The sequence below is a fragment of the Folsomia candida genome, unplaced genomic scaffold (genome assembly GCF_002217175.1).
Source record: "Folsomia candida strain VU population unplaced genomic scaffold, ASM221717v1 Fcan01_Sc001, whole genome shotgun sequence".
Lineage (NCBI taxonomy): Eukaryota > Metazoa > Arthropoda > Collembola > Entomobryomorpha > Isotomidae > Folsomia > Folsomia candida.
In genome coordinates, this window is record NW_019091193.1 from 24,270,305 (window position 1) to 24,284,660 (window position 14,356).

Consider the following 14,356-nt stretch of genomic DNA (forward strand, 5'->3'; position numbering starts at 1 on the left):
TCAGCCCCACGGTCCACACCTTCGACCTGTCGCCCATGCCTCACGAGTGCGGTGGATGTCCCCCACTCACCTGCCACTGCAAAGTTACATATAGTAGATTTCTCTCAGCATTCCTCGTCCATTGCTCATCATCATCATTTCATCGTCGTCGTCAATTAGCTAGATAATAGAGCTTCACTCTCGGCCTCAACTAAATTAACGCCTCACTGAACCACCACCAGCCACCCCTTTCGACACGCTCCGATGGACGGCTTGACCTGACTGACGGAAATAAGGTAGGAAGGAAGGAAGGAACAAATCATCCTCCGGCCGGACATTTATTCTTCATCACCAACGAACGAAGGAAATTCAACTTTAATTAAATTAATACGAACGAGGTGGGTACGCATGTGTTTTATTGATGAGGAGATTGCCTTTGCGTTTGTTTTGTGGTGGTGGTGGTAGGTGAACAGAAAAGTGAATTATTTAAAACTTATTTATATGTCTGTTGTAGTTATTGTTTGTTTTGGTTGTCATTTTGTGAAAATTTTGATTGTGGTGTGTAGAGATTTCTCTTGGTTGGATAGTAAAATACAAATGTTTCGCAGGTGTTTATATAGGTATTCTTTTAATGTTTTTTTTTTATATATTTTTTACATTTTTAGGTTGGCTTTAGTATTTTGGAGAAAGTCTTGAATATTGATTTCAAGCAGCTGCACTCTGTCCAGAAGGGAGAATTAATTAATTCAAGATCCTTTTCACTAAGAAGATTTGTAGTTATCAAGAGTATGCCAAAGAATGTCGAAAACTAAGATTCAAGCTAGAAGCTCTAGTTCGCACGTCGAAGTTAAAACAAAGGTATGTTTATGCCGTCTTGTACTGTTTATTGCTGAAATTTGCAGTCCGCTAGTGGTGATTCGAGAAAAGTATAGTTTACATTATTCTCTTCAATTACAGTTCGAAGCCGAGTTTCGAAGATTTGGGGTTGATCGTACATCGAAAGCGACCTTTGAAGAGTTTCGATCTCTGCTCGAACGACTCCACCACCTTGAAGAGATCCCATTTCTTGTCAGTTATACAGATCCTAAAGATGGTGACCTTCTTCCCATTAATAACGACGACAATCTCTCGCTCGCTCTTCAAAATGCTAGACCTCTTCTCCGCGTCCTCATTCAGAGGAAAGGCACCTCTGCTCCTGACGTCAATGGAGGGACTTTGATGCACAATAGGAATCGGACTTTGATTTCTTCCCTTTTAACGCCGAGACAGAAAATCACGACACATCCTACCATTTCAAATCCGCAAGATTTTCGTCAAGTATCTGCAATAATTGATGTTGACATTGTTCCTGAAACGTGTAGAAGGGTGAAACTATTAAAACACCAAAATTCTGACAAACCATTAGGGTTTTACATTAGGGATGGAACATCGATACGAGTTACGACAAACGGACTGGAGAAAGTGCCTGGAATTTTTATATCAAGGTTAGTTACTTAATATACTCATTATATTTATTCAAAATTAAATTGTCCACATAATTTTACATCATCATCGCATTATAAATAGGTTGGTGCCCGGTGGATTAGCAGGTGAGTTTAAGATATTTCGGAAAGTAGTGATATCAAATTTTACACGAAAAATCAAGTAATATTAAATCATAAAAAAGGCCGATTATGAAGCCTATTTCAATTAATACAACTGTTCTACTAATTCAACATTTTTCGTAATACCTAACGCAGAGTCAACAGGATTGTTGGGTGTAAATGATGAGGTGTTGGAAGTAAACGGGATCGAAGTAGCAGGAAAGACATTGGATCAAGGTTCGTTGTTTATGCATATATACGGGTGGCATCTTTCAGTATTTATATTTTGAACGAACCATTGGATGAACCGTCCTATATTTTATTCCTTCCAGTGACGGATATGATGGTGGCCAATAGTTCCAATTTGATGTAAGAAAGCACTTATAAGGTCAAATTTTAGTACATAATTTTTTAAAAAATCGGTTTATTTGTTATCAGTCTCATTTGCTGTGAATTTTTGGAGAACAATCTCATTGTCTTAAATTGACTCACTATTCTTTTTACTTTTGCCAGCATTACCTGCAGACCGGCCAATTACCAAAATTCAATGCCTCGAAGGGGTTCACTTACACGCACTTCACAAATGTCACAGGGTTCTCATCTTTCAGCAAGCTCACAACAATCCGGCTCTGATGATGACAAGTAATTTATTGCTAAATACACTTATTATTTCTACATAAGGAGTATTATTCAATTCGCACATTAAATTAAATTTACCTGATGTACATTTTGTTATTGTGATAGGTACGATGTGGATGAAATACGAGACTTGACTGGAATTCATTTAGATGACCCACCAGCACATAACAGTAATCACAACCCAGGAGATGAATTGCACCTGTAATAACTTTCATTTGTGTGTCATCTTGTGCGCTACCGACCGCTGCTGATTAAATAATAGCCAGCTAATTTTCCATATATAATATCGTCAGTCAGTGAACAGTGATTTGCCAAATGAAGTGTCGACAGACAGGAGTGAAAGTGTAAAAATTTACAAATGCACGGCACGGTTGTTGTAGTACTAGTAGTACCTGTACACTCTTCTTCATAATTGATGGACTCGTCTTCCTTATTGAACAATATTTGCGCTGCTAGTGGAATTTGGAAGATGTTTATTATTTTTAACCAACCACCAATCAAGACACCAGTCAGACCTTTTATCATACACCGTGTAGTCTCCTTGAAATCAAAAATCGCCATGCATCGGTCTTGTTTTTTATTATTCTTAATAAGTTTACCTATGATGTATACTAAAACCTATTAATAATTTTTAATAGTGAATCTAGCAATCATCATGAATGAATTCGCCATTATATGGCCTAATTACAATTAACCAACTGCGAGCTTTCAATCAGAACATGAGAAAACGAACAAATCGACGGCGACACAAATTTTTTAATAATTTTTTGAACGTCATCATGCACATAATATTTATAATGCCCAATTACACGAATGTGATGAGTTTTTATTTAGCAGTTGTTCACGTAATTATAGCACCTGTTGTACGCTAACCATACTAACAACATGTCAACGCAAGTGATAATTGATGACGGTTTTGGACCACGCACGGGGGAATGACACACATTCGTGACTTCCACCATCCTGCCTTTTTAATAACATATACCTTCACATTTTACCTTGATAACCTTAACGAATTGTGGTAGACTGGAAGCCAAACATTCTTCCAAGATTGAGCAAAATACTAATATGTAATAAGAATATGATAATAGTAATACTAACATTTGCCTTCATTTGTGCACTGTCAGACTTTTTTAATAGTTGGTAGTAGCAGTAGAGACCACAACAAGAAATGAATTATTAGGCAGGGAGGACAATTTGCTGCTCTTCCTGATAATCTAGTTTTAGTAGTGCCTTCCATTACATATATTGTCGTTGACCTACTATTATATATTTAATCGTAATACGATACGAAGATACGATGCATTCCATTTTGTATGTATTGCGCCCAACATTTATGCTTTTCTGTACCACTTTTTTGACTCGTGTATTTATTATATACTGATGGACAACTTATTTTATACTTTGCCTGATTACTATGCTGTACGAAAATGTCATATTTTGCCCTAGGAATCATGGATTGAATTATTATTTGAATTATTATTTACTTTGCATGCGTACATTACTATAAAACTATTTCTGATGACTTGTTTAAACAATTTTAGTATATTTACACACACATGGCCCTCAAACTTTAAATAAATACGAGGCTTTTTTATTATTATACACACAAATACCGTTTTATGCTGACCATGTCAAAAATGAATGCAACAAGACTAATAAAAAAATTAGTGTTTCTACAGCATATCTTTATTATGAATATTGAGTTTCAATACTATTGTGAGATCATTAACAGCATCATTTGATAAAAACAGCCTACTTAGTAATAATATGTAAAAATGGAGAAAACTATTTATTAAATTACGACGATGGTGTATGTCTTCCTGTCGCAGGCAGAAAAAGTCTGCAACATGGTCATTTCATGTCTTGATTTACTTGGGCTTCACCAGCGTGCAATTTCCACCTGGATAACGTTCAAAAAATCTTGCACGTACGTCGTCATCCACGATGTGACTCCCTTCTAATTGGTTTCCCAGAGTTATCCTGTATCGAATTGTTTAAAGAGGTTAATCATTTTATAGGATTGTGATGTCATTCTCCGACCAGAGACGAGTTGATTATGATAACTTTACTACATGGATATGTATAATATGTATGTACCAGTTGGGCTGAATGTTGTGGGGTCTGCCAAACAACTCAATCTTCCTTGTGCCTGGAGAAAGTCTTTCGATTATGCTGCATAAACAAAAAGAAATATAATTGGAGAAAGTACCTATGAAAAAGAAGGTTTATGGTAAACGTGTTATCAATGGATGTAAGAGTTCTTTGCTATTCAAACATTTTATATTCATTGTAACCGGCAAAAAAGTTAATCATTTTTACCCATAGATTTCATCTGGCTTATGACTCGTTGCTCGCACCTCGGCCACTATCACGTCGCAGTCAAGACCTCGGTTCACTGGCGGATTACCCTTCATTCCCACCAAGCAGTGTTCCTTGCCATGATTTAACCAGTGACCTAAATTTAATAATATTGGTAGATGAGGAACATGAAAGTGAAATGTCAACTCATCATCATAATCATTATTCTAATTATTAAGGACTTTGTGGTAAAGTTACTGGAATTTACTGTATAATTTATATTTATATACCACCTTCATATTACGCAGGCACTGACTGACCACAAGTAGTATATAAACAGAATAGTATACCTGTCCTTCCTGTTCTGATGATTCGTTGCAGTTGGTTTGTTTTGACCCAAATAAGTTCATCCACCCTTTCGTAGCCCCACAACTCGAGACACTCCCTTCCTAGCTCCATAGCCCTACATATTATACAAAAAATCTCATCATCATAATCCAAGCCTGTGATATTTCTGTGCAAAGAAAGATTCCCGGAGGACTCGCCAATTTCGTCGTTCTCATAATCATCAAATAACTTTAAAGATCCAGACGGATATATGGTTATGGGATACTCAGTGAGTGATTAAATAGTGGAACAGAACAGGAGAGTAAGAAGGCAACCATCAGAAAATATACCATGCTACCATACCTGCCAGTTACCCAGAGGAATATTAGACCTTCGTCTTGTAATGCAGGAATGTTCAATTGTCTCATCTCGTCGTCTGAGAGAGTCCCATATGGCAACTCCATGTGAATGTCCTTAGAAATTAGGAATAGATGTATGAAACTTATGCATTTATGTATCGCACTGCACTTCATATCCCAAATAAGACATTTTACCCAAGGAGGATCTGAGACCATTAATTGGTGTATCGCATGACCCCATATCGAAAAGGTAATAAAAATAAAATGTATTTTAAATTATAACCGTTTGGCCATTGCTCGAAATAAAATTTAACAAAATTTTACCTGCCATTATCACGCTAAACTTGCCCAAGATAGTCATGTCAAAGAACCTATTTTTATAAATATATATACATATTTATAAACTATATGTATAATACACTTATGTAAGTACGTGGGTGTTTTATTATTAATTTTCAAAAGGTATGTTCCGCACTGTTTCTCGCCAAAATTTTGATGAAAGAACAAACTTCAAATACATTTAGGAGGCTGTGATTTTTTTCAGTTCTGTAGGTTAACATTAACACTAGCAATAACCCATTAAAATTTACCTCGAAAATATGCCAAAATTTACGACTTCATATCACTATCATCCGAAAACCGTTTTCCCCTGATGTCTTTCTTTAAGTTTCGAAACGAATAATAATCACTAAGGGTCAAGTCTGAACTGCACGGGGTGTGGTTTGTGCAGGTAAAGCGATTTTCGTCTGCACTATCCCTCGCAAAAAGCCAGACATGAGGAGGAGCGTTGTCGTCTAAAAAAAGGCCAACTCTATATTTTGACCCCACGTTTCTTTTCAACCGGAGGACGCAGCTCCTTCTGGGTACCTGCATACGCGGCCCCATTTATTGTAGTATTTCCAGCAATAAATTTTATAAGGAGGGCACCTTTGATATCCTTGAAAATGGTCATCATCAATTTTTTGTCACATTTTTGAACATTTCAATTCTCGGGCGGTGGCAACCCCTCCTGCTTCCATTGAGGGAATTATTATTTGGTCACCGGGTCATAATAGTAAACTCAGGTACCATATTTAGCTAATAAAATATTGAGCAGGTTCAAGTCTTCATTTAATAGGTTAAAATTGTCATTGCAAAAGTCGACTCGATCATGTTTTTGAGATGCCGAAAGCAATTTTCGTACCCAACGGACGGAATCCATTTTCATACCTAAGTCTTCAGTTAACATGGAACAAATTGCTGGTTTTGGAACACCCATCTCATCTGCTAAATAGGACAGTTTCAATCGCGGATCTCTCATTATTGGTTCTTCTAGTTTCCGGAGCCTTTCTGTGGAAGAAACGGATTTTGAGCGTCCTGGCGACTTTTTGCCCGAGACCTCGTTTCGCCATCATTTAAAATTATTAACCCAATTGAATTTGTGTTTTGTGTTGGGCAGTTTTCATCGTAAATTTTAAGCATTCAATCATAAATCTGCGACACGTATTGCCCATCCAGCATTAAAAATTAAATCACACTACGATATTTAATTTGCAAATCTAGCATTTTTTCCGTCGAGGTAAAGTTTGCCGATTTATTGCTAGTGTTTATGCTAACCCACAGAGCTGAAAAAAATCACAGCCTCCTAAATGTATTTGAAGTTTGTTCTTTCATCAAAATTTTGGTGAGAAACAGTGCGGAACATACCTTTTGAAAATTAATAATAAAACACCTACGTATGAAGAAGAAAAATGTCCTAAAATGTTACCTCAGGTCACAAAAGACCCATTGTGGGGAAAATAAGACACTCTTCGTCTCCGTAACCACTACGTCTAGGTTGCTGTTGGAGGTAGCAGTCTCATTTTCTTTACTGCCAGCAACCTTCTTGTTTTCTACGGCAGAATCCACCTCATAGTGAACGTATCTAGAAGAGATTGTTAAATTATATGGTATGTTGAATTATTTTGTAACATCATCCGTCTGATGGGTTGCATGTTCCATCATCCTTAATATAAGCTTGTAGTATGCAGTTGTACGTATTTCCCACAAAATACCACAATTCCAACAGACATGAAGTGGTCCACTTCAAGTGGAGTTGAGAAAGGATAAGGAAATGTTTGACTGCGTCAAAAATTAATGTGGACTCACTTGCAGCTTTCCATGTGAAAGCAAGTGTTCAGAAAGGAGCAATCCCCAAGGGTTTCGTCAGTGTGTCCCTGAATAATTTTCCTGAAGTGGAGCCGGGAGCATGGTTTGCTGTTGGTCGACACGCGACGGCATTCGCTTTTCGTGCCTTGTGGACAGAATTCCTAGAGGAAATTCAAATGTTGACCATTACAACACGATGTGTTTCTCATTGTCCATACCTTGACCACGGTGCCCCCTTGAGATCGAAACGTTTCTGCGAGTGTCTTCTCTTTGGCTGAAGGTCGGCTGAGTAATTCCAAGATTTCCTCCCCAATCCTCTTGTTCTCCTTCTCTCGAGTGGATGCCAATGACAGAAGACTCTGAATACATGTATGGGTGATATGAAAGGAGAAGAAGAAAATGGTATATATATGGCTTTTCAAATGCGTCTCTTTCGTCGTTCCAATCACTCTCTGAGCAAAAAATGGACATACCAAAACATCGTCTTCTTTTGGTTTGTCATCCAAGCCTGTCATATTTCTGTGCAAGGGATTCCCGAAGGACTCGCCAATTTCGTCGTTTCCACTTTCCTCGGCTAATAGAAAATATATAAGGTATAAATGTATGAAGGGATATTATAATATAATAATGGCAGACAGAATCAATTAATTGTTGAAAAACTATCGATAGAATGATATGGAGCGAAGGGATTCTTTGTTGAAACATCATCAAAGTTACAATGGACGCGACACTGTATAAGCATTTATAAGATCTATTATGTATGTTACGTACTTTTTCGTTTTTTTGGCGTAGAAATAGTTGAAGAAGTTGGACCACCCGCAGCAATCATCGCCGATAGTTTGGTATGATCCGCTGAGACAATTTCCAGATAAGTGCCTTCATCGCACACTTTTTCTTCGATGCTACGCAATAATAAATCCCATCACGGAGTGAAAAGTTTGTTGAGTGGCTATTGGCAATAGAGTGAGAAGAAAGGAAGATGGAATGAGATGATGTTGATTTGTTGATACCTGATAAGAAGTTGGACAGCAAATTTGGACAACAAATTGGTTATCTGACTGTGCTGAATGGGTGGTGAGGGTGGCATGATTTTGATCACAGTTTGTAAAAGTTGTCGAGAGTCCATTGGTAAATGGACGGCCACGTCGGAAAGGGTGGAGAGCACTTCTTCCTCCAAACTACCCACCCAGTCAACGTCCTCTAAGAACAAATTGTAAAGATTTCGTCCATCATCATCATCGTTGGACCAGTAAGTTCTTATATATTTTGCCGCATACCTCGTTTTACAACAGAGTTGGCATCAAGAGCGAAGTCATCCGTGGTAGACGAGAGGTCAGAAAGCGAGAAGGGGGTGACACCGGATAACTGATCTCCTGAAATTCGATTAGATAATATATCGTCACACAAACTTGTCTTTACTTTCATTCTCTCGTAATCACATCGCATTAATTTTTCTAACTAAATCATCAACAGTCTAGGAACGAAGCCATTTACTGAGAGATCTACACTTGCTCATCTTAGTGACAGTGACAATCCACCTCCACCACCCAGTCAAGTCAATCTTTGCTTTACAACTCGAGGCAATTTTATTGTTGGAGGCATGTTTTTATCTGGGATTGATGTCTCATTGTAAAATATTGACCAGATGGGTGACCCTCACTAGCTTATGAAAAATGACAAAGAAATGTAAATATTATAAGTCGCCTATCTTATAATTTGTAATTGAGTTAACTAACTTTATAAATGGACGCTGTATGATTGTATTGTATTGTAAACCTTTATTCAACTGTCAACAAATATCAGCTAATATAAGCTGGGATGATTCTACGCCCTATAATTACAACCCACCTCTTCGATATCCATTTTAAGGTTGCACACCATAAAAGCTTAATATTAGTTAACATTACCTGCAACTTCTGGTTTGATAAGATGTCCGGAATGTAAAAGGACCTTTTTTCTCTCATCGAGGCGTTTCCTTCTCGAATCGCGCTTCGACTTGAGTGCCTGCAATTCCTCCCACGGATCTGACGACATGATTGTCTGGCGACAACGGAATGCAAATACCGATTCACTCCACAATATTTTCAGTTTTTATTTATTTTGTACGTGTCAGCCAAGCCGGTGGTGTTGTGACTTTTCTCGTAGGGATACAGCTGATTCGATTGAGCAGAGTGGCGCTGTGAGTGGAGGGGAATGTGGACTCGCCGTGCACACACCAGCAGACCAGATAGAAACTTGTTCACTTTCTCAACTTTCTCTCCGTCCGTGAGCAACTCGCTCCCTCGCTGCCAAACTTTCCCCAATTCTTCCAAGCGTTCATTTTTACTCAATTCAACCAGTTAATGGTTTTCATTAGGTTTCGATAAATATGATATCCCACTACTAAAGATTTTCGGATAATGCATTACTCTAAAAAATATGGCATGTTTAAACTTGTTATTTTAGTCCGTGAGGACGGATCATGTATTCTTCGCAAAAAGAATCGGAAAACCTTAGGGCATGACGGTGTCGTGGGTGGTGCTGCCAAATATACATTTCTAAAGAGTCTCCTGGAAAATGTCATCTGCAAGTATTTTGTATTGGTGAAATGACTATCTGTCAATAATGGGACGTTGAACAATCCTTGTTTGGTGGGTTGTTAATATGTGACTTTTATGTGTGCGCACACATTCCTTCCACCAAGAAAAATACTTTTCTTCATGAGGGATTCCAACCATCTGCGCGTTCCCCAATTTCCGCTCCGATTGTCCTTGTCCAGCATCTGTGTCCTCTTTTTAAGGTGGACAAAGATACTTTCGTGGAGTTGTGGAGTTTTTTTGGATTAAGGGTCCAGCAGCAGGGGAAATGAGCGAATTTCTTTGCTAAGCACACATCCCCAGACCCAAGCAGTATGCATTCCTATCTGGTTTTTAGTTTGGCTTTTGTGGAAAAAATGCTGGCTCACTCTTCCGATGCTGCCTCAAGGTTTCCCTTCCTGCATCCTCCCACACTACCACAAACCAGGACTTCTCCGACGCCAAGCCACATTCTTGTCACATTCTGACCTTTTCAAGATAAATCGCTTATAAAATGCTCTCGGCACGGAGGACCGTCTCATAAATCGAATCTTGGTGAAAGCACGACGTCCACTCTCTTTTTTGTTACTTACTTTCGATTACAATGAGCAATTAAAGGAAATGGAAACTTTCTTCGTCTTTTAACGAGAAAATATTTATGGAGTCGAGATTTATTATTCAAACATTTGTTTCTCAATTAACTTAGCAGGCTCCGATTCGGACCAGAAATTGCACTGTCGTTACGTTGCAGAGGTTCTTCACCACACCAAAAGCGCACGGAACGGTGTGTCCCATAAATGCACGAAACCCTCGAGATTTGATTAATGAGTTATGAAAGAGCGAATGAATGAATGTGGTATATAAGCCAAAGTGCAGTTTGAGACGGGATGGGTGAGGGCTAGGTTATAATAGAAACCACTTTCCAGAAATCCGGAACAGAAGAAATATGTATGAGGAGCGAGGAAGGGTGCTCTTTTTGGGAGCCAACTACACCGATTTTCGTAGCCAAGAACACGAAATGTTTCCGGTTTCTGTCAAAATTCGCCGTTGGGACGAGGAATTCCCGGAATGTGCTCCTTCTCAATGCAACACAACCCATGCAGCAGTGTTGACGAAATTAGCAGCGCTCGTCAATATCTTGGCTGGTGGGCGAAAAGATAAATTAGTTTTTCTCTATCTTGCAAGCCCATAATTAGGAACATGTGTAAGTTCAGAGGTATAATTTGAAGGGAGGCGAAGTGTGAGTAAATCCGCTATAATTGGGCACGGAAATTAATTCCTCGTGTTTCCCCAAGTCCAGCATTTCAGTGGTGGTGGGATTAGGCCATGTTGAGGGAAAGTGGACAGGATGCATTACGATTTTATCGTCATCCGTGATCTCTATTCCAGAAGAGAAAGAGAGAGAAAATGAACCGAGAATCATTTATCCAGCTCCCTGTCTCACTCTCCTCTCCAGGCAGGAGGATCATGAGCTTACTTCCCCCAACATTTGGACTGGATATTTTCATGATATCAATTGGCTCAATAAGAAACTCGTCTTCTAGGCCAACGGTGCTTGCCTGACTCTGCCGGACCGGGGTTTTGGAGAGAGAGTGAGAGCATTTTCTATCTATTTTCCTTCTACTTGAAGGGAAGGGATGATGATAAGATGTCGATCCAGTTAGTTTACTCACCTGCCTCCCAAAGTCCAGTCTCGAGTGGGAAGGAAACCAATAATGGAGAGTGTGATGCTCCAGTTACTTACTTTTGGTGGACCTATGATTTCACGATGCGTGCGTGGGGTGAATGTGAGGCGAGTGCAAAACGAGGACAAATTGTGTGTTGATGATGCAGGAAATGAGTGTGTCAATTGCCCAGTCCTCCAAAACGCGAAATGATGACACTATCAACCCTGAGAACTGAGGGTAATTCGACTGATCCGGTTCTCCTTTATGGGAAATAAATTGATCGCATTTCCACTTGAACAGAACGAGAGGACATTTCTTCAATCTCCAGTTCACAATAGAATGGAAATTCGTATGAACGACGTGATGGAGAGGACCACCGGAATTTTGAGAGATATTCATTTCATCTGAATAAAATGAATTTGGAGATTGAGTGACGACTGAGCACTCCACGAGGACAAGCAGACGCAGGTCGGAATGTGAGAGTAATGTGAACAGTATGGGACGCGGCAGAGAGATGGATGACAATGTGATCCACGACGGTGAGAAATGCATAAGTGCGGATAGAATATCGATGCAGAAGTGACATCTCATCCACCGTCCATTATTTTTATTACATATTCGGTAGCAGTGACGGCGGCAGGGAGGCAATCCCCCCACCTCGCCAATTGGATTTATTTAATCAAAATGAGCGAGTTGTTCCCGGAGTGGGAAATAAATGGGTGTAACGGACAGGGAACGAATACGCTTGTAATAAAACGTATCCATCAAAAATTTGAATGCATGTACTTAAAAGGGAAACAAGTAATGAACTCGCTCACCGCATACAGAGTGGGACAGTGTCGTATGTACATATTGTCTCTCGCCGACGACGACGACAAGTGACACTGATGGATGCCTGCGCTTTCTTTCTTTATTCGTCGTGTGCATTTGATGATAGAACTCCAATTTCAATAAGCATCAATGTATCACAAGGGTAGAAAAGATGGGGTGGTGAAATTGAGAGAGAGAGAGACCACCGCAGGGTTCCTTATGCAGGTCGTGGAGGGGAACAAATGTGTTGGAAATCAATTATGGCAATTGGTGAACGTAAACAAATGTCAGCAGTCAGGCAGGCAGCCTCTGGAAGGAAAGGAAATGGATTCTTCCGGACCAAGAACTGTAGAACTTGTACAGTTCTTCTAGTTGAAGGCTGGAGGAGGAGCAGGAGTGGCTGCTTTATGCTTAAAAAATATGCCACTTCAAAGCTCTCCTTGCTCGACATGCACTTCACCTCTGTGCCGTCCGTGTTGTCCTTGTTTACCTTAACTGTCTGGTGTCGTGCTTGTGTATCTCGGATGAAATGGAGATCGAAGATCACGATACCCAGTGTGGGATTACATGCATAGATGGATGGAGTGGATTGGTGTATGTATATACCTCATCTCCGCAACAAAACATTCTGGGAGTGAGCGAGGAGAAAGTCATCCCATCTCATCCCGCGGTAATATAATGATGAAATTTCAAAATCAAACCACAGTTTGCCAACGAACTTTGCTGAAAACCGTGAATAAAACCACAAATTACTATTATCTCCAAGTCTATGAAATACACAGAGGTTGTGGACGGGCTACCGTAGTCGTAGGAAAAACAGGAATGGGAAGGATGGAGAGAAAGATGAATGAGGAAGTGATATTTCAGCCGGAAGGCTTATCTGTATCCAATCCACCATACTGGATGGAAGGGTGGGTAATGGTAACAGGAGTAGCAGCAGTGGTGGTGAAGATAAGGTGATCCCTTGCCTCCTCTTACGCAATCCATGGCTTTTACACGGACAGGCAGGTGGTCGGCCCTTGTTCCATGCAAAGAGAGATGCTATAGGTAAGGAGAAGGAGATAAAGAGTCAGAGTCTCCTTGAGTACTAAAAGACAAACAGCTCCCGACTTTTGCATCCCACCACCTGAAAAAAAACTATCAAGAGCTTGACGTGGATTAGTAGCGGAGACAGCAGAAATCAAGCCGATCGATTTTTTCCAATACTTTTAAGTGTATAACGAAGGCGAGACGAAGGGAACGGATGTTTTTGATGGTTTGGGATTTGTTTTTTAGGCATCATCTCACGTTGTGTCACTCGACTCCATCAACCCGGCTGCTACTTCTGCTGCTGCTGGAAAGGACACAAATTAAATATTTTTGTGCTTGAAAATGCCTCAAAGTGGGGAAGGGAAAACAGGGCTGAATTGCGACATGTAATTGTCGATTGGGACAGATTTTTCTTTAGCCGGTGAAAGTCAGCCGCCTGCCATGCCTGGCAGAGAAAAAGAAAGGTTAACTGACAGCTGTGGGATATTTACCGAGAAAGGGACGGCTGCTGAGTTATTACTCTTTCTCCTGAACTGGACAACACCACCGATAATTTAGTCGCTGCTGCCTCTCTCCAGGAATCTCACTCTCCACACATTTCTCGCTCGTCTTCCCAACCTGCTAACTGCATCCAAGTCAGCAACTTTCCCCTCCGAGTTTGTGTTTGCTTGGTTTGTGGGAAATGTTTCAAATTAGACTCAATTTGAAAGTCGATGTTCGAATTGACCAACTGGTCACATACACCTCGCTGCCAGCGTGTGTGGGTGGTGGAAGAATGCAAATATGTGAACCTACCTACTACATAACACCCGACTTTGTTTCAGGCTGGTGTTGACAGCTGAAATATGGATGACCACTAATGGATCAAAGTATACGTGGAGAGACATAAATTATTCTGCCCGTGTTCCGCCACCACACTTTCTCCACTTTGGTGTCCATTTCAGCCTGGCTAAGTGTCGACTTTTTAAAAATTTACCTGA

The 14,356-nt window shown here is 39.9% G+C and overlaps 2 protein-coding genes across 2 annotated transcripts; one reads left to right on the forward strand and one right to left on the reverse strand.

The window, feature by feature from the left end:
• The first annotated feature begins 76 nt into the window (after positions 1-76).
• On the forward strand, positions 77-3,885 carry LOC110848233 (partitioning defective protein 6). The gene is made up of 8 exons (XM_022095401.2): positions 77-377; positions 645-837; positions 937-1,463; positions 1,546-1,568; positions 1,719-1,799; positions 1,895-1,931; positions 2,076-2,204; positions 2,307-3,885. The coding sequence occupies exons 2-8, from the start codon at positions 778-780 to the stop codon at positions 2,404-2,406; spliced, it is 957 nt and encodes a 318-aa protein (XP_021951093.1). The 5' UTR covers positions 77-377; positions 645-777; the 3' UTR covers positions 2,407-3,885.
• Positions 3,869-9,482, reverse strand: LOC110848223 (N6-adenosine-methyltransferase subunit METTL3). Its single transcript, XM_022095389.2, has 15 exons — positions 9,223-9,482; positions 8,593-8,688; positions 8,326-8,515; positions 8,087-8,217; positions 7,789-7,889; positions 7,534-7,674; positions 7,316-7,476; positions 6,936-7,091; positions 5,513-5,559; positions 5,384-5,394; positions 5,193-5,302; positions 4,853-4,965; positions 4,524-4,659; positions 4,302-4,376; positions 3,869-4,184 (listed from the first exon to the last, which is right to left on the reverse strand). Exons 1-15 carry the CDS (start codon positions 9,347-9,349, stop codon positions 4,073-4,075), a joined length of 1,707 nt encoding a protein of 568 aa, XP_021951081.1. The 5' UTR covers positions 9,350-9,482; the 3' UTR covers positions 3,869-4,072.
• Between the last annotated feature and the right edge of the window lie 4,874 nt (positions 9,483-14,356).